Raw genomic sequence first — 25828 nt, 5'->3', positions numbered from 1 at the left:
ATACCACAGGATTTCCCAAAATTGAATATTATAGTACTGGCTTCATGGAAGATATTTTAGAAAATCCAAGTCTTTGTGTTCTATCTCTATGATGACTCTAGTTATTAAGAAACCATGCAAAGTCCACAATGTATAATGGATCTGTTCTGATGCAAAAAACACATAACATTTTACTATCTCAATAATTGTTTTTAATTGAAATATTTAATAACTCATTACTGATAAATTACTTGTTATTGAAAAATCATGATCTAACCCTAAGTAGTTTTGAGTCATTTTGAAAAACCCACGTCCATCAAATGGGCTGCTTTTTTTTTTGTTTTCGTGGTACGCGGGCCTCTCACTGTTGTGGCCTCTCCCGTTGCGGAGCACAGGCTCCGGATGCGCAGGCTCAGTGGCCATGGCTCACGGGCCCAGCCGCTCCACGGTATGTGGGATCTTCCCGGACCGGGGCACGAACCCGCGTCCCCTGCATCGGCAGGCGGACTCTCAACCACTGTGCCACCACGGAAGCCCCTCAGATGGGCTTCTTGATATTGATTCCTGGCATCTCCTGTCTTTGCCCTTCTCTCCACCTTCTTATTTGAGCCTGTTATACACATAGATGACTCCAAGGGTCTTATAACTAAACTCTCCCACAACTACTACACCTTTTTTCAAAATAATTTTCAGGCTGGATTTAGAATAAAATTTTCAAAATATTATGTCAAAGGTCACTAGCCCATGGATGAAATCTCATTTTTAAAAACATTTTTATGTTTTAAAATTTGTTTTATTGAATTATAGTTGATTTACAATCTTGTGTTAGTTTCTGGTGTACAGCAAAGTGATTCAGTTATATATATATATTCTTTTTCATATTCTTTTCCATTATGGTTTATCACAGGATATTGAATATAGTTCCCTGTGTTATACAGTAGGACCTTGTTGTTTATCCGTTCTATAATGGTTTGCCTCTGCTAACCCCAAACTCCCAATCTACCCCTCCCTCACCCCCTCCCCCTTGGCAACCACAGGTCTGTTCTCTATGTCTGTGAGTCTGTTGCTGTTTCATAGATAAGTTCATTTGTGTCATATTTTAGATTCCACATATAAGTGATATATCATGTGATATTTGTCTTTCTCTTTCTGACTTGGTTCACTTAGTATGGTAATCTCTAGGTCCATCCATGTTGCTGGAAATGGCATTATTTCATTCTTTTTTATGGCTGAGTAGTATTCCATTGTATATACGTACCACATCTTCTTTATCCATTCATGGATGAAATCTCTTAATTCATGGCCAGGTTCTTCAAAATATCTAAAGAGTGCAAGTTCAAAAGAGTGGACACCAGACCTTTCTGGCCTGGATCTTCCTTTCTTTCTTGTTACATCTTCTAAGAGTCTTTTCTCTGGGCCTTCACTCCACTTTTCTGATCCATTTGGCAGCCTGGAGACTTGCTCTATATATCACTGCCTCAGGCCAGCACGCATACTCCCGGTGACTGAAACTCCCCTGCTGACTGACTTCTGCCTGTCCCTCAGGACTCAGCTCAGCATGCTCTCCTCAGGGGTGCTCCTGACCTTTCCGTGCCTGCCTGGCTCCGTCAGAACATTTGTCTCACTGCAGCAGCTGTCTCTTTATTCATCTGCTTCCCACTCAGGACCACAGAACTGCAAGATCCTTTGACTTCATTTCTCTGCCTGCTGTTCCCTGAGCTCAATGCATTAAATAGGGGCTTCATGAACACCTGCTGTCTGAGCAGACTGAAGGAAGGAAGAAGGAAGAAAGGAAGCAGGGAGGGAAGGAAGGAAGGAAGGAAGAGCCCTACTTGAAGAGAGATTTAGTGACTCCCTTCTTGAAGACAGATATTACAGTATGCACGGTGCATATTATGCGTCCATGGCCAACAGAATCTTGACACATTTGCAGTCTGAGTTTGTGCCAGTTAGACGATGTTCTTTGCTTTTCATCTAGACATATTTTTCTTGGTATGAATATAACTTATTCCTGTGAATTGGATGTGCAAGATTGGCTATTAAATTGTAAGCCCTTTGTAGTAGAAACAGCTTTTCCTCTTAATGTCTTGACTCTCTGTGTCTAGCACAGTGTCTGGCCCTTGGGAAATACAATTTTAATAGCACAAGGGACCAGTGGTATTACTGCAACCAGGTTAGGTAGCTGGATTGAGTGAAGTGTATCAGTTAGGGTCGTTGGTTGGTTACAAATCAAAGAACCACTGATTCGCTCAAGGGGGAAAAATTATTTGTTGGAACAATATGAGATGCTCATAAAAGAAAAGGACATGTCCAAAAGCTAGGGTTTAGGAAGGGCAGGACCCAGGAAAACTGCAGAGGTATAGGCAGCAGGGACTAGCAGATGACTTCAGGGTGTCCCCATCGGCAGAATCAAATTCAACTATTTTTTGTCTTTGTGTTGCTCTCCTTAAGGCTCAGAGCCTAAGAGGAGCTCACTGGATTAGAGACATGCCTACAATTGGCCAGGAAAGCATGCTGTATTAGTTTCCTATGGCTGCTGTAACAAATCATCACCAATTCAGTGGCTTAAAACAACACAGATTTATTGTTTTCTAATTCTGGAGGTCAGGGACCTGAAATAATTCTCGCTAGGCTAAAGTCAAGGTGTTAGAAGGGCTGCATTGCTTCTGGAGGCTCTAGAGGAGGACCTATTTCCTGCCTTTTCCGACTTCGAGAGGCTGCCTACATTCCTAGGCCCGTGGTCATCTTCCATCTTCAAAGCCAGCAATCACATCCCTCCATCTTATTCCATTGTCCTGTCTCCCCTGACTCTAACCTTCCTGACTCCCTCTCCACTAGTTGGGATCCTTGTGATTACACTGGGCCCACCCAGATAATCCAGGATCATCATCTCAATGGAGGGCAGCTAATTAGCAATGTTACTTCCATCTGCACTCATCCCCCCTTGCCATGTAACATGACATAATTGCAAGTTCTGGGGGTTGGAACATGAACATCTTTGGGGGCCATTGTTCTGCCTACCACAGATGGGCACCCTTGATTGTGAGCACTAGAAACTTCATGCATTGTAAATGAATAACTCCCCCAGGGAAAAACTCAAGGTTCAACCAGCAAAAGCAGGGAGGAGGGCTACAGATCAGACAAAACCAACAGACTTCCCCTGCACATGTTGAAGTTCCATTTTTAGCACTAAAAAGTGCATTCTAAAGATGTTTCTCCTTGCAGTGAAGGTATTTGAAATTAGGTGAGTAAATTTGACAATATGAAATGTTTAAAATAGCATTCATGTAAGTCATGCTCTTTCTTCCACTGAAAGCTCTTGTAATGCCAACTGGCCAAGTCTGGCAGACAATTAAAGCCAAGTCAGCATTTCTTCTACAAAAGTATTGCCTTGGTCAGTTGAACCATAGGCAGGTGAGACACTAAATGACTGCTACAGAGAGGGTTCCCATCCTACAATGAAATGGCCTAAAGGCTTTGTTATCAATTTGCATGTTTTCAGAGGATTGCATTGGCCTGGGTAACCGGGCAGATTGTAATAGCTCTGAGTAAAGGTGTGTTTCTACCATTTCTGTTGCCTTTTATGAGCCTTACTGAAAGCAAGTGGAAAGAGATGCTGTGCCCTAGATTAAGAATAGTTGTCCAGGCAGGATTCAATTCATGAATTCTCTTTCTTTTGCCAAGTTAAATGTGTGATTGCAGAATCAAACTTGCAGATACGCAGTAGAAAAGAGGACACAGGCCAGTGTTTGCGGTTGGCTGGCCCCTATAGGAGATGTACTTACTTCCTGTAAGGAGTTGCTCCTGGCCATTCTAAGACAGTTAAACTCGTAATTCATGATGCCCTAGACTAAACTCACAAGGTCACTGCAAAGCACATGAATAAAAACAAGCAAAGGAGAAATACGATTGAACACTGTCATTTATCTTAAAGCAAGCTCTCATTTGGAAATTGTAGTGCTCCTTTATTTCATCTTTCATTTACTTTTTGACGTAATTCTTTTTCGGGTCATTTCGTTTCTTGGATACCCACGTGTTTCATGTTACCCATAAGAGGGTTGTCCAGTGCCAGCTCTTCCTTTTGGTTCATTGTGCAAGAGTACAAGATTGGAAGCTTGCTCTAGACATTACAGTGTATATATCTAATAGACGAAACGTATGGTTTTATTCTCTGCTCTATTAAAGACTCAGGGTTTGACCTTGAAAATATTACATAGTTCCTTTGGCCTCATTACCCTCCCATTTATAAAATATACCTGCAAAGAGTCCTTACTGGCCCAGGCTGCTTGCTCTAGGGCTGCTCGTGTGCTTCTGTACTTTTTGCTGTGTAACAAGAAGAAACATATGCATTAGACGTCAGTACTGTAGGGGACTCCAGGATTGATGAAGTGAAATTGAGGTTTCACCTAGTTATATCAACAACAAATGTATTTTTCATATTTAAATTATTACTTTATATTGGAGTATAGTTGATTTACAATGTTGTGTTAGTTTCAGGTGAATCTGAAAAAGAATAGATATATGTATATGTATAACTGAATCACTTTGCTATATTTTTCATATTTAAAGGTGAAATTTATCTTCCCCATATCTAAAACCTAAATATATTAGAAGTCACGTATGTATGGGAATAACATAGGTTTTCCTCTTACTAATTTGACCAATAACACTTACTCTACATGATGTGATTCAGTCCCTTGATTTTTCAAGTCCCATATTCTTCTCAACATGAGAGAGTCCAGTTTCCAAATTTGCCTAACATGTTAGCTAATGTGGTCAATTTGAATTTTAAATTGGAAGTTGTCTTGGTGACCATCACAAGCTACACATTCTTTTGGTATAAAATCCTGTATGTTGGAGACATTGGTTTTAGAGCCTATTCATGGTTAATGGCAGCTGAGTGAGGTCTTCTGCCGCCATGGCAGCATTTCTTATATTCAGACTCTGTTTATCATCTGTTCTGAGGTTGTTCGCTCCTAAATCCTTATGTAGTAACTGTAACAACTTGAATATATAAAATTAAAATTCAATGCATTATTATTCAGTTTTCTCTAGGTACTTATACAGTGACTAAATCATGACCAGTTATAAATGATCTTGAAAATAAAATCTGTAAATTAATTTCTGATTAATGTTCTTCACCCTATTTTGTTCAATTCGTTCAACCTATCACTGGAACTTTAATCCTGTGTTCAAAGTTCAGAGAGATTTAAAAAAAAAAAAACAGTTGAGAGTGTTTTTTTCTCAATTGCACAAATTATATGTGTGGTACACAGAAATTAGATAATGATTTTTCCGATAGGGTGATGGGTTGATTTGTTATTCTGAATTGAAATTCAGTCACTTGTACAATTTAAATTTAGCATCGTTCTCAGAGTAATTACTGTTTCATAAAAGCAGTCTATCAGATGGCATTGCCTCATGTGGCTGCCACGTACAGACAAAAAGTCACAGGGGAACAGAGGCAGAATCCATGCAAAACAAAAGGTTCTTTCAAAACCCGGCATCATTTTCTTTGGTGGAATTATTGACATCAACAAGTACCGATAGCCACTTGTTTCTTAATTAAGTTAATAAATGACTAATTGATCTAGTAAGTAAATGATTCCAGGCAAAACAAATGCTCATACAATGAAAAGACCAACTAAATAATCACATACAGACGAATAAGTTAAACATTATCAATTCACTTGCTACGTTATTCATTAATTCATTCAACAAAGCAGTATTGAGCCACTGGTTGGTAAGAAAAACTCTTAACTAAGGGATTGGGACAAGTCAGTAAAGAGAAGTCATTTAAAATTAGAGAGTCATTAAAAAATACATAAAAGATATATTCATTTGATTTTGACATATTTATACCTGTGTTCACTGATCTTATAGGACCTGGTCCATTTACTTAACTATGGGCCTGCTCATAAAGGTTCCAAACGAACATTCTTGCAAACCCTTCCTCACCCTAGTCTCCCCTCATTGCATCCTCTACGATGTCCAGTTTCCATTTATCTAAAGTAAGAAATCAAAACACTTTTGGAGTATTTTGAAGGAAAAATCCTTCTAGATGTGTATAATTGTTCCCTAGCCATTTACAATCATCCCATCTATAAATCCACGGCATTTTAAAATGGATTTTCTTAAAGGAGTTTCACCAAAGCATTAAAAAAATAATAATAACAACAACCTTTTATGCAGTTGTATCTCACTGGTTTACATGTTTAGTTAAATAATAGAATCACAAGTTAAACTGGAATGAATGGATTTGGAAGCAACACAGCTAGCTGCTGGTAAACTACCCCTTAACCACTGAGGGCAGGGAAGGCCCAGCCTGCTTTGGAGTGGAGAGCCGACCACAAGTGCAGAAGGGGTCGGTCAGCGAGGGTTTAGAATGGAGCCAGTTAAAAGAGCTTCTAGAATATGTACTGCTCATTGTGCTAGGCACTGGGACACTAAAATAATAAGCACTCTGAAGGCATTCTGACTTGTAAACTTTTCCTCTTTAGAACAAAGATCCACACTTTAGATCCAATCTCTGTATTCACCATTTTTCTCTGGGGCACCTCCAAGGTGGGAAGAGACCATTTCCTATTTGTCTTTTGCATCCACTACTCGATGCCTAGTAGTGGGCCTGGCACACTTTGTGGTCAGTGAGTTATTTTTAAATTAATGAACTGCTTTTTAAATTGGTACCAGCATTGAGGCATCTTATAGATTTGTAGGACAGTATTGTGATTGAGAACCACAGGCCGTGTAGCTTTAAACAGTAGCTCCTCCCTTGGTAACTTAGGGAGGTTAACCTCCCTCAGTTTCACCATCTGGGAGTTGGGGATAGTAATAGAAGTGCAGCATAGGGTTGTTGTAGTAATTCATCATACTGGTGAAGAGCTCAGGAGAGTGCCTAGTACACAGTAAGTATGCATTAATATGCTTATGATATTGTCTTGTAAAACATATTTATTCAATTGTAACTTAAAATTTTAAATATAACTTCATAGCTATTTCCTCATTTGTACAACCATCCACTTATAGATATATTCTTTTGTATACCTGCCAGGTTGGGTATGACACTGATATGCATTTTTTATTGCTTTTTCATCTAAGACACAGAAAGTAATTGATAGGAAACTTTATTGTAGGGAAGATAAATATAAGAGAAAATTTTTGTAGTTAAATATTTATGGTTTTTCTAACCAAATTCTATATACCTACAGTGTTTACATAATTGAGATTTTTAAATAAATACCATGTTGATTTATCTTTAGGTAGATTTTATTTTTTTAAGTCTCTTGGACATTTGGATATAAAAAATTCAATTTCCAGTACTTGTTACTACGCTTTTAATAACCCCTACAGTTTAATAAGGTTTTCACATTAGCTAGAACTTAAAAACTTTTTTCACCCTTTAAAAAATAACATCATCTTTGATTGAAATTTCATCTATCAGTTATCTTTTGGAGACAGTGGAAGTTTGTCAACAATATAAAGATATAAAAGATTGTAATCAAGTTTACTCTTGGACGTCTCCCTCCAGAAAGACCAATACAAACACCGAAATATTACCCCATAAAAAGTACAAAATTCCTACCTAAGTGGCAAAAATTTTATTTTTCTCTCTGGACATAAAACCACAATTTCATTTTATAAGGGTTATGCTCATTTTCTTTAAATTTGTCTATATTTGAACTCTTATAATTGACTAATTTTTTTTAATTGACTAATTTTATAACAACTAAATATCAAAATGTTTGGCATTTTATTCAGGAATAATTTGTGTACTAGAGAGTGGGAACTACTGACCTTCGGAGATATTGTAAATATTTAGGAAAAGGAGAAAGAAGAAGTAGAAAGTGGGAAACCTAATGCTAGAAAGAGACTTTTCCCCATACATAGAAGGAACTAATTGTGAAAGAAATCATTTTTAAAAGTATACTAGAAAAATGATACAGATGTATTTTTAAATGTTAAATATCAGTTTTAAATCAGGAATATGACATCATCATACCAATCCTATTTACTCATATCTGAGATTTAAAATATGATGTGATTGCGTACAATCACAGAACATATAGAGAAAATTTTTCAAACAGCTTTGCTGAAATTTTCCCTTGGAGATTTGAACAAGTTTAGTCTTTTAGCGCATGATGGACTTCATAACATATTAAAAAGGTGTTGACATAATGGTGACTTAAAAAGGTGACATTCTACTTTCAAGATCTCAAGAGTAGTTGGTACCTTAGTGACAAAAACCTAAGGATTTATCTAAAATTAAAAAAAATAAATCTTCCCTGTAACTGATGAGTATTGTTTTGTAGTCAGATTTTTAATGTAAAAGAACTATTACATTCAAACATTGAGAATCCTGAGGTCTAATCAAAAGGATATGACAAGATATCAGGTATTTGGGTTAAAATCCTCGATCCCTGTTGACTTCTTACCTCTGAGACTGGACTTGCTATTTATTTTTTCTGAGTCTCATTGTTCTACACTCGTGAAATGAAGTTATTAGTAACTACTTTTTACGTTTGCTGTGAGGGTCAGAATTTTTATCTGTAATCTCAGTACGGTGGATAAAGTGCTATAAGAGAAACATAATAACACCCACTTGAAAAGTCACAGAGTGAAAGATGACTCATGTTTCTCTGTAGTTGGAATCAGCTTTTTGTTTGCTGTATTTATTCTACAATTTAAAATATAATTTTATGGGAAGAGGCGCCAAATAGACACTTTTTTCCAGAGAAGATATATAAATAGCCAGCAGGTACATGAAAAGGCACGAAACATCACTAGTCATCTGGGAAACACAAATCAAATCCACAAGGTAACATCGCACCCCTGTCAGAATGGCTATCATCAAAAAGAGAAGAGATAGTCAGTGCTGCGGAGGATGTTGGGAAAAGGGAACCCTTGGGCACTGTTTGTGCAAATGTAATTTGGTGCAGCCATTATGGAAAACGGTATGGAGGTTCGTCACAAAATTAAAACTCTAGAACTACTTTATGATCCAGCAATCCGACTTCTGGGTATATATCAGGAAAAGCAAACAGGATATCAAAGAAATATCTGCTCTCCCATGTTCATTGCAGCATTATTCACAGTAGCCAAGATACGGAAACAACCTGTGCCCATCCGTGGATGAATAGATAGAGAAGATGTGGTACATATGTACAATAGAATATTATTCAGCCGTGAGAAAGAAGGAAATCCTGCCATCACAACAACATGAATGAACCTGGAAGGCATAATGCTAAGTGAGATGTCAGACAGAGAAAAACAAATGCTGTAGGATATCACTTATATGTGGATCTAAAAAAACTGATCTCATAGAAACAGAGCCTAGAAAACAGAAAACAAATTGGCAGAAGTAGGGCTGGGGATTGGTAATCTCCTCTTCATATATCCAATCGTTCATCCATTTAAAATATTGATTGATCCCATACCAAAGATATTGAAACCACTGATATGTAATATTTAATGAATATAAATACAAAAATAAGAAAGGTTCTTTACTGTATAACCTTCACAAGTACAATAAAAACCTCTTGTACACATATAATTTAGATTTAATTCTCTAAGCAAAGCTTTACTTTTTTTTCTCGAGGTTGTGTGCTGTAATAAGCTAATAATGTCACTTAAAATTTCTGTCTGTAGGTAAAAATTGTCAACATATCTTGGCAACTTTCAGAAATGATCATGGCTGTATTTAGGTTTTGTTTTATTTTTGTTCTTTTAAGGACAGTAGAGAGATTTATTTTTAAAATTTCCAAGTCTGTGCTAACACCTAAAGTTGTATAGGAGTAGCTGAAACGCTGTGTTCTATAGTTAAATATAAAATACTGATTGACAGTTTCCCTGCTGCAGTGGGTTAACTATATCGGCTAAGGAGGACAGATATCTATTTACGGTGTGAGATTTTGTCCTTGAATGCCCATTGATAGTAATTCCGGAAAAAAAAATGCGTGGTTGAGCTCCAGTATCTTGAGAAATTGTGAAGTGGCAGATACGTATTTGGAATCAATGTGAAGGGCAAATTGCCATAATTTGAGTAGACACTTTCAAGTACTATGAAGTGAGACCACGTTGCAAGCCAGCGTGTGGGTGGTATTTGGGGACTTGTTTAATAGATTGTGACAGTCAGAGTTGGTACTTCACAGTAAATTGTTGTGCACTGGCTTTAGAGTATGATTTTTTTTTTTTTTTTTGGGTACCAGACTTCATCTTGTGAATCTATGATTAAGCAAAGAAATATAAAATGGAAAACTGCATGTTTGTGTAAAATATTATTAACGAGAATATTTGCGAAGCCAGGTTGTCTTTGCTTATAAGCTTAGACGTTGTTCAGCCTCTTGCACAGATACGATGTAGGAGATGGATGGTAAGTCTTCAGAAGCTGTACTAAGGGGAACCCCAGTGCCTGGGACATTTGGCAACGACAGTATTTTCTGGGAAGTCACTGTGTGTGATGTGGGACGAGCACTGGATTAGGAGCTGCGCTCAGCATACTGTGAAATTTCAGCCAAAAGAATAGTCGCTCTACCACTGAGCCTCTTTACTATAGAATATATTAGAACTTCCCCTCCTATTAAGGGGGAGTCAAAATCTAAAGTATTTTACCTATTTCAATTTCTGTTGAACTTACTATTACTGTGATGGATCTATACTTGCAGAATCTCAGACTTTCTTTCTCTGGCACAAAGAGAAATGTCTCTGTAGCCTAGTAAACCCATGGAATCAACTGTTAACACGTATTTGTGGTGTCTGGGAGAGCTAGGATGGTTATTGATTCTAGAAGTAGGGTCACTATCCGTTTTTTCGTAAAGAGGAGCCCTAAAATTTTATACTGTTTTTATAATAATTAAAATTGAAATAACTAATTTCATCCAGATATATTCCCACTGTAAATGCAGACACAGGTGTGATTAGGAGAAATAGATATGGTTTGGCTACTTTAATATTATATATTACCCAAGCTCATTAATTTGAATATTTTTATTTTATAAACCCAGGAAGATTTATAGGACATTTATGTACCAATCACTGTTGTAAGAGTAAAATTCCCTGACAATTTAAAGTAGGGCTGATGATGCATTATAAATATTCTTTCATTATAACTTACTCACTAAGCATTAAATGATGCCAACTCTTTACTGGGAACTATTCTAGGTACTGAGGTTGTTAAAATGAATAAGACAGTTTCTGTGCTCAAAGAATTCATGACCTAATTAGGAGATATATAATGTAAAATAAAGGATATTTCCATAAATCTGAGATGCTGAGAAATGTATCATTGATTTAATAACTTTTAGTGGCAAGTGACACAAAATCCATCCCAAACGACTCAAAGGAAAAGGGTGCCAACAGTCACGTAAAGAAGCATCCCAATTTTAAAAACATTCGAAGTTTTAAAAAATCCCAGAAGAGGTAAGAACATGACAGCTCGTTGTGATAAAGGCACTGCTTGAGGGAGGTTCTAGTTATACAAGTAGCAGTCAGGAGGAAGTGGTTCAGATTGTGGAGTGGTTCAGAAAGGCTGCGGAGAGCAAGAAATGCTTGTGGGAAATTATGAAGGAGGAAGAGAGTTTAATAGCCAAACAAAATCTTAGAGGTGATAAAAACATGCAGGAAGAGAAATCTGCATGTGCAGAGTTTGATTGGATAAGACGTATTTGGAACTATGAGAAGCTCAGGGTATCTGTGGTATAAGATGTGAGGGGAGAAGCAGCCGAGCTTGAGAATGGAGATGTGAGCACTGGCCGGAGCAACAACAGCCTCCTACATCAGGCAGAGGAGATTTCACTCCATCCTCCAGGTCACTGGTCTCCAAACTCTCTTGTAGCCATCAGTTTAGTGGGTAACCATTAGGATTTTTAAATGAAATGGAATAAAATAGACTAGAAATATGGTGCATCCCATGTTTTAAGGTTTTATATTTCCTGAAATTTTGTTTCAGTTAAGATGTGGGAGTCATGATATAACATACATTTCCTGTCTCTGTAGGTGTTGGAAACCTCTGTCCTAGGTGTTGGGATCCATTCAACTCAATATAGAAAAAAGGTGTGTCATAATCAGATTGATGGTAAGAAAGTTGACTCTCCCAATAAATAGTGCAGGAGTTTGATTGGGCGAGTCACTATTTATTGCAGGCAAGCAAGACAATTTGGACAGTTTTTGTGGCTGTCCAGGCGAGAGATGAGAGGTCACGCCGAATTTGGTGCATTGGTGGGGTTTTCAGGGAAACATTTGTAATAGGTAGTGAGATATTTGGATATTAGGTGTGAACTCGCGGGAGAAAACATCTGAGTCATTATTTGCATACCCAATGTCAGGTGTGCATGGCTTTACCCAAGAGAGGTGTGGATGGTGTTCAGTGAGAAGAAATGGACCATGTGAAGCCTTTGGAAACTCACGTGTAAAACAAAGGTTGTCAATCTTGGTGAACTGGCCCACCAGGATTCCACCAACAGTTGTAGAAAATGTCTCAAGTCACTTGTGAATGTAATAGATGCGACAAATCATTTGTTTTTTAAAATTACCAAGTTTAAGTTCATGATCTCCATCAAATTCCAGGTCATAGCCATACTTCTTACAATCAAGGATCTCCCTCCAGCCCAGCAGCAACCCCCAATTACCCCCCTCTCTGTGTTTCCAGGCTCACCCCGATGCTGCCTGAATCCCAGCCCAGGTGTTTACCCTTCCTGCTCATCTTATCTCACATTATAGATTTATTCTGGCCCTTTCCTCTCTGCCAGGAACCCCTGGCCTTTCCAATATCCACTAATCAAACCCCAACCTTCCTTCAGCTTTTCTCTTACTCATTGGGTTCTGAGGGGACCCTGCTTGCAGTTGAGGAATCTGCCAGATGTCACTAAACAATCTTACCTGTCGGGAGACACACGTGTAGGAGGTTGAGGTACCTGCCCCTTGCTTTACCTGTGTGGGCTTTGGCATCTCAGGTCACAAGCTTGGCTGGGGCAGGGCTCAGGAGGGCCAAGGACTCACCCTCATCTGCTGACTCCTTGGTCACGAGTACAACCTTTTCAATACTTTTTTAAGGTATTAAGTGTTGATAGAGTGTTTGTTAAGACTAGATGAAGATGCCTGAGATGATGCTTTAGAAGACAAGACTGTGAGTTACTGAGAGAAAAGAGCCAAGAGAAGACCCTCTCCTGTCCTCACCAACTTCATTTTGCTAGAACTTTCCTGTGTGTGTGCCTCCCCTGGGCCTGAGCACTGCTATGCCACCTTGCCCCGTGGTCTCCACAGAAGCTTTCTTTTTTACCTTCAGACATAATTCAGGTCCTTAAGAATAATCATTCAGGTGGGCCTTAAGTCTGTGGTGATATTTAGGTTTGTCCCATTTTCCTCAACAGTTGATAGAGCACGCGGTGACTCATAATGGATTTCCTGACCATCCGTGTTAGGTTCAGCCTCCTACTGTTCCCTCTTTTCTGAATACAGATAAAAGAGTCCCCTCATGTTTGACACGTGGACTCAGCATTCAGAACTCAACAGCTCTTCACGCTGCCATCATACATCTTCCACCACAGCAACCAATGACCTTGTGTCTCTGACTCCATGGCTATCTCACACCTTATCCCCAACTTATCAGGTAGCATCGGACATTTCTCCACCTCCTGGCTTTGCCTGCTGGTGCCCCTGTAGTTGCATGTTCTGAATATGGCTCAGTGCTTCTTCCCATCCTTGCGTGGTGCTCTCCATAACTTTTGCCAGATTCTGTTTGCAAGTTGCGGGTTGCAAGTATCAAGTCCTAGAAGCCCCAGAGTGTGCTGCATGGGTGGTCCTTGTCTTAGAACCAACAGCCCAGGGTATACATTCTCGGCTAGTGCACTAAGGCAAAAGTCTTACACTCGTTCTAGGATTTGGGAAGAGCAGCTTTCTTGAGTCGAAATAAAAAGATGTCATTTCAAATATCATTTAGAGAAACGTTCTTAATGCAAAGCCCGTTTTACTTATATTACGTGCTCTAGTGAGCAACCACTACTGATTTTATAGTAATAGTTCATGCATTAACTCAACAAATATTTATTAACTGGCTGCTATATACTAGATACTGAGCTAGATGTGGGAAATTTAACATCGACCAAGACAGGTTGAGTTTCTGCCCTAATTGTATTGAGTTTTGACAAATTTTAATTATGATATTGTTTATGTTATTAGGAGAAGCTGAAATTTTACAGTTTTCTTTAAAAGGAAGGAGCAAGGATGGGTATATCTTTATGTGTGTAGCGTGCATCTGAGAGAGAATGATGCTATGCCTGTTTCTCTTGGTAGTGACATGCTAGTTACAAATACAGAACTGCAATTTTGGTGACCAGAGTGATTACACAGATGAGGTGTTCCATAGTGTTGTTCAGGTCATTAGTTCATACTAATTCACACATTCCCTGTACCCTAATGTTAATGGGATGTTTAGGCTTATTCTTCCATTTCACATAATCATAGTCTTTTAAATGTTGCCTGTGGAGTGGAAGGTTATAAGATCAACATGTTAATTACGTTCAGTTTTAAAATATTAAATTGCATATGTATTATATATAGATACATATATAAATGATAATATTTGGAGTATTCTAATGGCCAGTTTCATTATCTACTTGGGTGGAAGGTGATGGCCAGTTATGAAAGTGATGCATAATGATGAGGGTAAAGCTAAAAGTCAGCATTTGCTAATATTTTTGTGTTTTAGAACATAGAAGGGGGACTGTCTTGAAGAGGGTGGGACTCATGAGAAGGGAGTAAGGCTAGGTGTGGCAACATGAGTTTTGCTTGCCGGTTTGGTGTGAGGGCAAGATGTCAAGAAAGTTAATAGCAGAGAGTCTTGAAGCCATAGTCTAAAGGTGAGGGAAGAAGAGAAAAGTTCTAGAAGTTTCTAGCAACTGTAAAGTAAAAAGTGAAAAGGGACCTGGCTGAAGGGGAAAAAAGCAGTATTTGGAAATCATCAATCTTTACATTCCCTCATTCACATAAGAGTGTGGTTTCTGGCTAGAGCTGCTGTGTGCTGCCCAGATGTCAGCAGCAAAGAAGACTCACAGGTATATGTATTTGAGGTTGTAAGTTTTCAGGCCAGGTCACCTTCCTCCGCCCCAAATCTGTTCCACCTGCAGTGTGGACACCTTGGCTGGTGGCCACTCAGACCAAATCCCGGAATCACCTGTACTCCTCTCTCTTTGTCTTATGTACCACATGCAGTCTATCAACGATCCTGGCAGTTCTCACTTCAAAATATAATTATAATCTGACCACTTCTTCCATCTTCTACTGCCCATGACTAAAGCCGAAGATGAAAGATTACATGAGAGAATTGACTATAGGGTCAATTGGGTATAGATCAAGGCCGTCAATGGAGCTTTCTCCAATAATGGAATTCTTCTGTATTTTCACTGTTCAGTGCAGTAGCCACTGGCCACATGTGGCGGTTGAGTACTTGAAATGTGAATAGTGCAACTAATAAACTGGCTTTTTAAAATGTTATTTAAATTTAAATAGCCCCATGTTGCTAGGAGCTACTGTATTGGACAGTGCAAGTCTAGCTAATGAAATACAAAGTGAGAGAGTGGCATGGACATATATACACTACCAAACATAAAATAGATAGCTAGTGGGAAGTAGCCGCATAGCACAGGGAGATCAGCTAGGTAGTTTGTGACCACCTAGAGGGATGGGATAGGGAGGGTGGGAGGGAGGGAGATGCAAGAGGGAGGAGATATGGGGACATATGTATATGTATAACTGATTCACTTTGTTATAAAGCAGAAACTAACACACCATTGTAAAGCAATTATACTCCAATAAAGATGTTAAAAAATGAATTAAACATATGACATTTGTATTTAAAAAACAATATGTGTAAATAAAGTAACATTTTGTTATCAATGTAAAAAAAAATACTTAGTGAGTCCCACTGTATGCAAGGAATTTGGAGACTCTGGAATTTGAAGCAGGTAGGACTTGCTAACCTAGGAGGAAAAAGAAAACAGGTCTCCATGACAGCAGAGTATAATTGAAAGGATAAGAGGTTGTGGGTTACAGATTGGGGGTGGGCAGCTCAAGAGGAACAAAGACCGTATCATGGCGAAAGGAACTTGTTTCTGACTCAGAGAGGAAAAGATCCAGTAATGCTGGCACAAGAATGCTGGGTTTGTCACTGAATTAGATGATTGTGTGACACAACGGTTCATCAGTTATTTTTTGAAGATGGCTTTATTTTGGTGTCAAAGTCATCAGTTGCTAGGCAGAAGTGGCTAAAGAAGGAACAGGTTTGAATTACAGAATAAAATAAGGATTTATTTTCCTTCTGTGTGTTGGAGGTCAATAAAATATAACATTGAATTGAGAGCAAGAGAGTTTAGCCTTTCTAAGCGCAGATGCGATTTTAACATGTTACCTAGTGTAAATTCATAGTGACTATGTTTGGGGAATAAAGGTTTAGAACATATATTTGGACCTTACAAAATCTTATTACATATGCATATAAGAGTTCAAGTTGAAAAAGAGTCTCTGTATACGGGAACTACCTGATTTTGCTATTACTGTCATCCTAACCAAGTTTCCTGAGTTTCTTATCAGATTGTCTACGAAAGTGGTCGTACTATGGATGTTCTTAAGTTAGTGCTTTGTTCTCCAGGCTTATTTCACAGCACTGGCACACATCTTTTTGTAAGCTTTGGTTTATCCAGGTGTGCTGATTTGAAGCAGTCCGTGCCTTATCTCGACACCTGTAGTTCATCTGGGATGAGTGTGTTAGCAGAGGGCTGCACTAAATAGTACCACCCTGCTACTCTCGCGATTCCCGGGCCTCCCGTGCCCACCTGGAGGTAATTAAGGGAAAGGAAGCTGAGAACGATCTAACCCTGTTTGTATCAGTCTGTTTGGGCCGCCATGACATGATATCACAGACTGGGTGACTTAAACAGCAGACATTTATTTCCCCACGGCTCCGGAGGCCAGAAGTCCAAGATCAAGGTGCTATAGCCACAGAGGTTTCTGGTGAGAACCCCCTTCCTGGTGGTCACTTTCTCTCCGTGTCCTCACGTGGTGGAGAGAAAAGCTCTGGTGTCTCTTCCTCTTCCTCTTTTTTTTTTTTTTAATTTACCATTTACTCATTATTTATTTATTTGGCATGCAGGATCTTAGTTCCCCAATCAGGGATCAAACCCGTGCCCCCTGCAGTGGAAGCACGGATTCCTAGTTCCTGGACTGCTCTTCTTATAAGGACACCAGTCCTCTCAGATTAGCACCCCACCCTTATGACCTCATATAACGTTAGTGACCTCCCTGAAGGCACCATCTCCAAATACAGTCACAGTAGGAGTTAGGGCTTCAATCTATGGATTTGGGGCGGCAGTGAAGGAGGGGAAGGTGACACAATTCTGCCCATAACACAGCTCCTGCATGTGAGAGTGTAGAGCAGTGTAACGTGGGCCCAGGGGCGGCTAGTCGTGTTGTTTTGTATTTTCTAGACCTAGAACATGTGAGTAGCAAATTCTGCTAGAGAATAAACCACCCAAAATCTGACATTATGGTTCCCTCATATTGTCTCTTTTTCTCATGCTGATGATGAGTCTGTTTAACATGCAATTTGGGTGTTTGTAGATTCTCATTCGACTACATATATGGAAAGACTTCTTACACAGTAATCATGTAAAGGGTGTGAAGGGGTATTGTATGTAGGAGGAATAAATCTGTGGGAAAATATTTCTTGTATTCGTGGTAAAATAAAAACAAAGTCAAAGAGGTAAGTTTTTCTATATCAAGTTGGTGAAAGCAAGACAGGGTAATAAAGGCCAGTGTTGTCATCCTCTTGGGGAGGAGACATTCTCATGACACTGCTGGTGGGCAGGTATGTTGATTTGCTGTTGGCTCTCAAAATCCGTGCAGATTCTTCATTCCATCAAGTAACACTTTTGGGAATTTATCGAAAATGTCAGAAATGTAAAAATGGGTAAAATGATAAACAAAAAATAAGTGAATTATGATGCATACAATTATTGAATACTAAATATTTATTACATCATTAAACTATATAACAAATTTTGCTGATGTAAGAACTAGTTCGTGATAATGTTGCTGAGTGAAAAATTTTTTAAAAATCAAAAATATTACATTAATACTCCATTATGTAAAGTTCATTATGCAAAATAAGTCAAATCAAAAAAAAAAAAAAAGTAGGAAAAAACCTATACCAAAATACCAAAGTAAATATGTTTATCTGGGATGGCAGAATTACTAATGGTTGCTTTTCCTTTTTTTTTTTTCTTTTTGTCTCTCTACATTCTACAGATTTCCTGGAGTTAGAATAGATTAATTACTAATATTTAATGGATTAGCTCTGTTTAAGACTAAAGTACTTAACCGTAGGCTGCAAAGTCTGAAGGCTTAAGGCTTTTTATACTTATTAGCAATCCAGGGCTTGGTTCTGGCAGTATTTACCCAGCCCTCCCTCTTTTCTGTAAGCTCTAAGCTAAGAAGGTTGGAAGTGGAGGCCTGACAGTCTTTACCACCCATACGTAGTGATGACCAATGGTTAAATTAAATCTGGATGTTAAAAATTACGAACCACGGAAATTATTCCAAGTCATTTTCACTAGGGCATAGAGGTTGCCTTGGGTAGCAGTGCCTCTATGGTGGGAAAAGCCTTAAAGATTTCACTTCTCTTTCTGTTATTGCGATCAGGGGGAAGGAGGGAGCATATAAACAAACCGAATCATTGCTTGTACTCTGTGGGTCAAAGTTGTCAAGTGCCTAAGGATATACTTTGATTTGTTGCCTATTAAATCCCATATTTTAAGATGACAGGTGACTGTCATACTTTTAAGAGTTACATTTTATAGAAATTGGTGTGTAGACAGCATTTAGAAGGCAATAGAAGGTATGGGAAATAGGCTGAAACATCAAAGCCCACTAAAATAGGGAAAAAAAGGGAGAAAACTTGAGTTCTAGGTCCACTTATGTTACTTAATAACTTTGGGACCTTAGACAATTTCGTTGTTGAAAAATTGTGTTGATAATAATAGTGGTGCAGAGCTTGAATTCAAATCAGCCCAATAAAATTTAGAAACCACAGAAGTTAAAATAATAATTTGAGGTATGTAAGAACCCTTTTTTCTCAGCGTAAGGCTGTTCTTACGTAGAGTGCCCTTTGGAGGCCCGTGCCATGGATGTAGGTGGAGATGCACGGTCAAGGGGGGGCTCCCCTAATGACCAGAGGTGACTCTTTCTTCAAGAACTGCCATTTTCCTTTCTTCTTTCTTTCTTCCCTTGCCCTGTTCTCCCATCTCCCAAACTTCCCCTAAATAGAAGGACATGCCTTTCAGGCTGTTTTACCAGGCATGACATTTGCTGGTCTGTTTATGTCCATCCTTGTGATTATAAGGCTTGATCAAATTAGAAAACCACATATGAAAGTAAACTGAACACACAAAAGTACTTTATTTTTTATTTCCCACCCCCAGCATCATAATTACCTAAACCTCTTTCTTTCCTCCTGTTGGTATCCATCACCTAATATACTTTCCACTTGTTTGCCATGGTTGCATTTGGCCAAATTATATTTCACTTGATCCTTTGCTTGCATTCTGCTTGTTAATGTCATTTGCCCAAATCCTCCCATATATTCTATGTTTGTAACAGATTTATTTTTCCAATGATATTCTAATCCCCATTAGTAATATTATAAGGAATTTCAAAAAATAAAAACAAGTCAAAACTAAGTTGGAATGTCCAATGAGAACATTAGGTTACCACGTTTTTATCATATATTTAAAGGAAAATTCTATACTGGAGCCCTTTGGGGTTTGCATATCCCTAAATTATTAACTAAATGCCGCTAATAACATAGTACAAGGGCTGTGAAGAAAATTATGTTGCTTAGTTTGAAACCCAGGGTGCTCAGATACAGTATAATAGGAGATACCTTTTAACATTCACACAGCAATGGTTCCTGGAAGGACATGTAATATAATAGCTTAAGGCAAGAAAATAACCTTGATCTACTGCCAGCCTTTTATTTGAACCGTGATTTTTGTTGTGCCTGGGTAAAAATTGCCCTGAGTTACTTATTACTTCCTCTGCTGATGACCATTGCTAAGTAATACATGTGACAGATACTTCAGTCTTATTTATTTGTGTGAGAAACAGAAGTACAGTGGAAAAAATAACTTCTGAGAGTCCTGTTTTTAACCCATACATGTCTGTCCCTTTATGAAGTGGGCTGATGTTATCTGAGTCTCTCCTTTCTTTCATCAGTGAACTCAGACAATAAACTGTGGCCAATGAGTCTCGCCAGCTTTGCAGCTCTTGTCTGCTGTTGGTCTCAGAGTTAAGAACTCAGCAAATATTTGTGGAGTAGGCTAGCCATTTACTATATTTCACAATACCAGCCGAGGTTCTTATGTCAACTGTGGTGTTTCTTAATTACTTATAAATTATTGATCACTTATTTTGTGTGATTTTCATATCGAGGAGAATATCTTTAGGTTTTCTTTTTTTGAGGTGAAAGTATGTCAGTGCACAGTAATAAATGTATCTAAATCAGATAGAAAATGGTAGTTTGACGAGCTTTTTATCTTTACTTCTTTATCCCTCTGTTTTTTCTCATCTTACTTGCCTTTTCTATCTCATCATTTCTTCCTCCATTTACCTCAAAGACAAGACACAAAGTTGTGAGCGTATTTTGGAATTTGGTCGGGGTGGATATAGGAGAGACTGTCTATTTGCTTGCTTCTCCTTCTACAATTATGTCACGTGCTTTCTCTGTAGTTCATACTTTCCATCTTGCCAAAGTGTACCTCTTAGAGCTGCCTGATAGTTACGTCTGTTTACAGGGCCAATATCCAGTGGCACTGAGCGTGTCCTCTTGCATTGCAGGAGCTATGCCTGTCCCAGACCAGCCTCCATCAGCCTCGGAGAAGACCAGCTCCTTGAGCCCTGGCCTCACCACCTCCAATGGGGATGGCTCAGAGACAGAGACCACCTCTGCTATCCTCGCCTCGGTCAAAGAACAGGTAGAAACATTCCACTTTTCTGACATACACGTGGGGACATTGTAAACATCATTCTTTCCAGATGAAAGATGGTGATTTAATTATGTTGGGATGAAAATCATGGTTTTCTAGCAGAATGTTGGTATTCATTATACAATTGCTATTCACGTATGATTATAATAGCTTTTGACTCCGTTTTTATTTGAGATTTAGGCAGCTTTCCTTGAAAAAATATTCTACAGGAACAAAAACGAAAATTGCAGTCAAAAATCCTATAGGTGAAGTTTTGGCAGATTAAGTGATGGACCTGACGTTTAATACTGTTAAATGTGTGAAGCCAAATAATTGGTTTGTAGAAACCTAAAGTTTAATAAAATTTCAAAGTATATCCATGACGCTAACAAACTGGTAAGAGTGAGAGCAGATGAATATCGTATCATTGTGGGCCTAAGCAAATTTGTTTTCCCAGTGTTTCCAAGATGGCTCTGGAAGAATGCATTTGAGAACTTTTCCTGTAAAGCTGTAGTCTAAATGATTCTTCCTCGACCATTTCTTTGCCATAAAAATGAATAAGCAGATAAATCTGAAGTCTTAGATTTAAAAGTAATTGTTTCATAAAATTCATGTTTCTTATAATTAAAATGTAATAAATGATTAAAGAAAGCTGGAAAATAAAAAAAAATTTAATTTGTTTCTTTTGCTTACCATGAGCTAGAATGCAAATCAATATTCTTTTTAAGTGCAAAAGCATCCTGTGTTTGAATTATATGATTCAGGGATGCTGAATTAGCAGCAGCAGTGGGGTAAGAGTGACATAACTTCACTGATCCCAGGAACCTCTCAACAGAGCAATAGACTAAATGTGGCAATTAAGGACTCAACTAGTAGAAGGACTCAGTTTTCCTAGAGGACATTGATTTTGTTTAATAAATGGGGACTGATTTAGGTAAAGGTAGATGCTCAAGTTATCAAAGAGTAGCTAAGGAAAGGTTCATTGATGGAAAGGATCAATGATGCTGTCAGTCAGAATTGTGTCACTAGGTCAAGAAAGTGTGAAGCAAAAGTAGGTTCACAAAGGAGAGTCGAATAGATTGATTGGATAATCTAGTTTGTGAAAATGGTAAGTGAGCAGGAAATTGGGTTGAGGCCCAGGCTGTATTGCTTGATTAGTTTGCTTCCAAAAGCCTACCTGTGAGAGTTTTCTGATTATTTTTCAGGGGTAATGGAAAAGGGGAGCAAAAGTTCATGATACTTCTTATACTCCAAATACTGCTTTGTTATATAGCTGGGTTAGGTCATGGATTTTTATTCTGTCATGGTCTGGAAATCTTGCTAGGCCACTAGCTTTAGAGCAGTGACAAAATGTAAAACACGAGGAATAAATTTGATAAGATAACCAGACCCGTCTGATGAACACTATAGTATTTTATCAAAGCACATAAAAGAATTGAGAATAAAGGACAAGGCATGCTACAGTCCTGTGTAGACGAGCTTGACACCATACCAATATTACTGTCTCCCAAATTAATGTAACATTTAGGCAGTTGTACTCAGGATTCTGTGGCTGACTGTTTCTTTGGCAAATTGGATCAAGCTATTTTAAAGATCATATGGAAGCATAAATATGTGAGAGTTGCAGGGAAAATTTTGATCGAAATATTTTACCTTGGACTTATATATACTACCAAATGTAAAATAGATAGCTAGTGGGAAGCAGCCGCATAGCACAGGGAGATCAGCTCGGTGCTTTGTGACAGCCTGGAGGGGTGGGATAGGGAGGGTGGGAGGGAGGGAGATGCAAGGGGGAGGAGATACGGGGATATATGTATATGTATAACTGATTCACTTTGTTATAAAGCAGAAACTAACATACCATTGTAAAGCAATTATACTCCAATAAAGATGTTTAAAAAAAAAAAAGAAATATTTTACCTTACTAAACATACAGTTGTGTCCAGTTGGCCCCAAATAGAAAGAATAATCTCTCTAGGACATAACTAAAGATTCAGAACAGATTAAAAAATATAGAGGAGCCTGACTCATTTCAAAGTATCTCAGTTGAGTACAAAGCAGTGGTGGAACTGGTGTTAGCATAACTGGCTAAACATCTGGAAGAAAATTAAGGCCCTTAACTCACAATATATTCAGAAATAAATCTCAAAGGAAAAGCAATGTAACTGTCAAAATAAAACTATAGACTTGATGGGAGAAACATTGGGAAAATATTCATGCAACCTAGAGGTGGAGAAGGCTTTCTAAGTACGTGCAGGAAACTCAGAAGCCATACATGAATGGTTGGTACAGTTGGCAGTGTGAATACCAACAATAATAGCAAGGAATAATTTAACATAAAAAAGGTTAAAAATAGACCACGGGAAATAACGTGTCACAAATATGACAAAATGTTGATATAATTAATATATTAAGACTTCCTAATGTTGATGAGAAAAAGACAAAGGAATAGAAAACTAGGCAAAAAATATCAACAGGAAATTCAGAGAAGAAAAATGCAAACAACCAATAAACATATGCAAATATTTTTCACCCTAATGTGCCAATCAAGGACATAAAATTCAGAATGAAAACATGATTTTCTTTAATCTACCAAATAGACAGACATTAAAAAACAGTATATATTATAAGCTAGCTACAGTTAAATTTTGAGGAAATTCACATTCTTTTTCATTCCACATGAAAATGTGCTTTACTGTAATCTTTTTGTAAAATGGTGTGTTGCTGTGAGTTGGCTTTTGAAATACTTCATAGCCTTTGATTAGTCATGCTTAGACATAGGTTCTATAGAAATGAGTGACCTAGAACATAAGGTATTAAGTATGAGTATGTATTGCAGAATTATTTGGGATAGTAAAAAAAAAAAAAAAAAAAAGAACAGTATTGATTGATGAAAAGTTTTAAAAATGGTATCTCCTTTATATAAAATCCTCCATATAAAAGATATATCCTTTCTATGCAGTTATTAATAAAAGTGAGTTAGATATATATCTAAACTTTGAAAAAAATCCATGAAGATTTTAGAAAGGAATGGTATAGTATTGTATTATCCTGTTTTTAAAAAGCGAAATAGTAAACATATTTTTTGTTTGTACATGTTTATGAGCCTCTAGAAAAGTGTACAAGGAAGTAAGCCAAATTATTAGATTTCTTGCCATACGCGTTTACATTTGGACAGAGGTAGGAATGGGCGTAGAGGACTTAGAGGATCAGGAAGTGTATCAAAAAAGGGGAAGATAATTGGGAGACTGGAAGAAATATTAATTGGGTTTGGATAATAGGAAATAATCCTTCAGCTTAAATAGTGATGCCTGTAGTTGAGAGAGTGGATAAGCTACTTAAAGGAAAAATACATTACAGTAAATAAAATGGCCTCTCCAAAGCCTTGATGAGAATTTAATAAAAACTTACTGTGAAGAGTTTTTTTCTAATTATTAAAATAAATTCATTGCTCATTTTTGGACAGTAAAGGTGAGATGCTTTGTGGCAGATAAGTAATGTGAGGAGGAATGAAAATGTCTTGGGAAGCTGAGTTAGAGCAGGTGGGAGCGGCCAAATCAGAGACGCGGCGGTCAGGTCCCATGTGTGCTGTCTGGCAGTTTGAAGGCAGAAATCAACAAGCGGCTAAGCCCATGGACTTCCTTAGTGTGGCCTCATGCAAACAACCAATCTCTTCCTTCACTGGGACATTTTTGTCCTAAATTATTCTTAAAACGTCCTTCCTCTCTTTTTCTCATGCATAGACCATCCTTTATGGAGTTAAAACTAAGTTAAATATATTTTTAAAAAATATTAGCTGAGATGAAAGAAAAACGACATTAGAAATTAATACCTTCTATGATTCTTAGCAATTACGTGTATAACCTATTTATAAATCTTTTCACGTAAAGAATATCGTTTGCCTGGTGCTTCTGGTGCTCAGAAGAGATAGCTTTCTTGAGTAAAAATCCTATTTATTCATTTAGAGAATTTCAAGTAAAAATACTTTATGACATTACAATTATGTACCACTCTAGTCCTGGCTTCTTGGACGTCAGTTCTGTAGGAGGGAAGTGATTTTTTTTTTTTTTTTATCATAGCAAGCATATATTCTGAGCTGACTGGATATAATAGGTTCCATAATGTAATTACTAATTCATTAAATATATTGCATACCTTATTTAAGCAAATCACAATAAAGGATAATAACAGAAATGGATACGTAAAGAAAATTCAGTCTAGTAAGAATTCATTGGAATAAGTTGTTAGTGAGACTAAGAACAGAAGTTCTGGGGCTGGTAGTTGACATTGCATAGAAATAAATTCTACTCTATAACCATGGAGTGGAACTTAAGTCATGCCAAACCATGAACCATGAAATGCACCCCACGTAGCATGTATGGCACGACTTAGACATTTTTAAGCTGAGCCCTAAGTGTTTGAACACACAGCAGCCATGGATTGCTCAGTGAAAAGGTGTTCATTGATTTTTTTCTTTCTTTGCTCTGATTTCCCATCTTGATTGCTTTTTAACTGGTGAATTTTGTACTTTTATATTAACATAAACAGAACCATGATTTATGCTATACTCTATGGATAATTTTCTGTATTTCAGACACATCTGTCTCGTTGCCAACAGTTACCAAGTCTCTTGTCCCATGGGGCTCTAAGAGAGCGGGACCCAGTCCCCACTCCCTCTCTTGTGAGTGTCCTTCACCAGAAGAGGAAGAGAGGACAGAGGTTGGGCATGTGATGATTCCCATCATATCATTTGAGCAAATAGCTGAGAGGAGACTGATAACCCTTCATCACAAAGAGGAGACAGAATGATGTGATGGCTAAAGGGGCGAGAAGGGCCGAGG

General features: G+C 38.0%; 1 protein-coding gene across 4 annotated transcripts in view; it reads left to right on the top strand.

Moving 5' to 3' along the window:
- The window catches only part of CTNND2 (catenin delta 2), a 936316-nt gene that overhangs the window by 142509 nt on the left and 767979 nt on the right, over positions 1–25828 (top strand). For all 4 annotated transcript variants that reach the window (XM_067730382.1, XM_067730378.1, XM_067730381.1 and 1 more), the window contains exon 2: positions 20860–20996. In XM_067730382.1, the coding sequence (XP_067586483.1) occupies positions 20860–20996 (137 nt within the window). The remainder of the gene's footprint in view (positions 1–20859; positions 20997–25828) is intronic.

The sequence above is a fragment of the Pseudorca crassidens genome, chromosome 3 (assembly GCF_039906515.1).
Source record: "Pseudorca crassidens isolate mPseCra1 chromosome 3, mPseCra1.hap1, whole genome shotgun sequence".
Lineage (NCBI taxonomy): Eukaryota > Metazoa > Chordata > Mammalia > Artiodactyla > Delphinidae > Pseudorca > Pseudorca crassidens.
The sequence above is the reverse complement of the archived record's forward strand: the minus strand, read 5'-3'. Positions and strand labels throughout refer to the sequence as shown.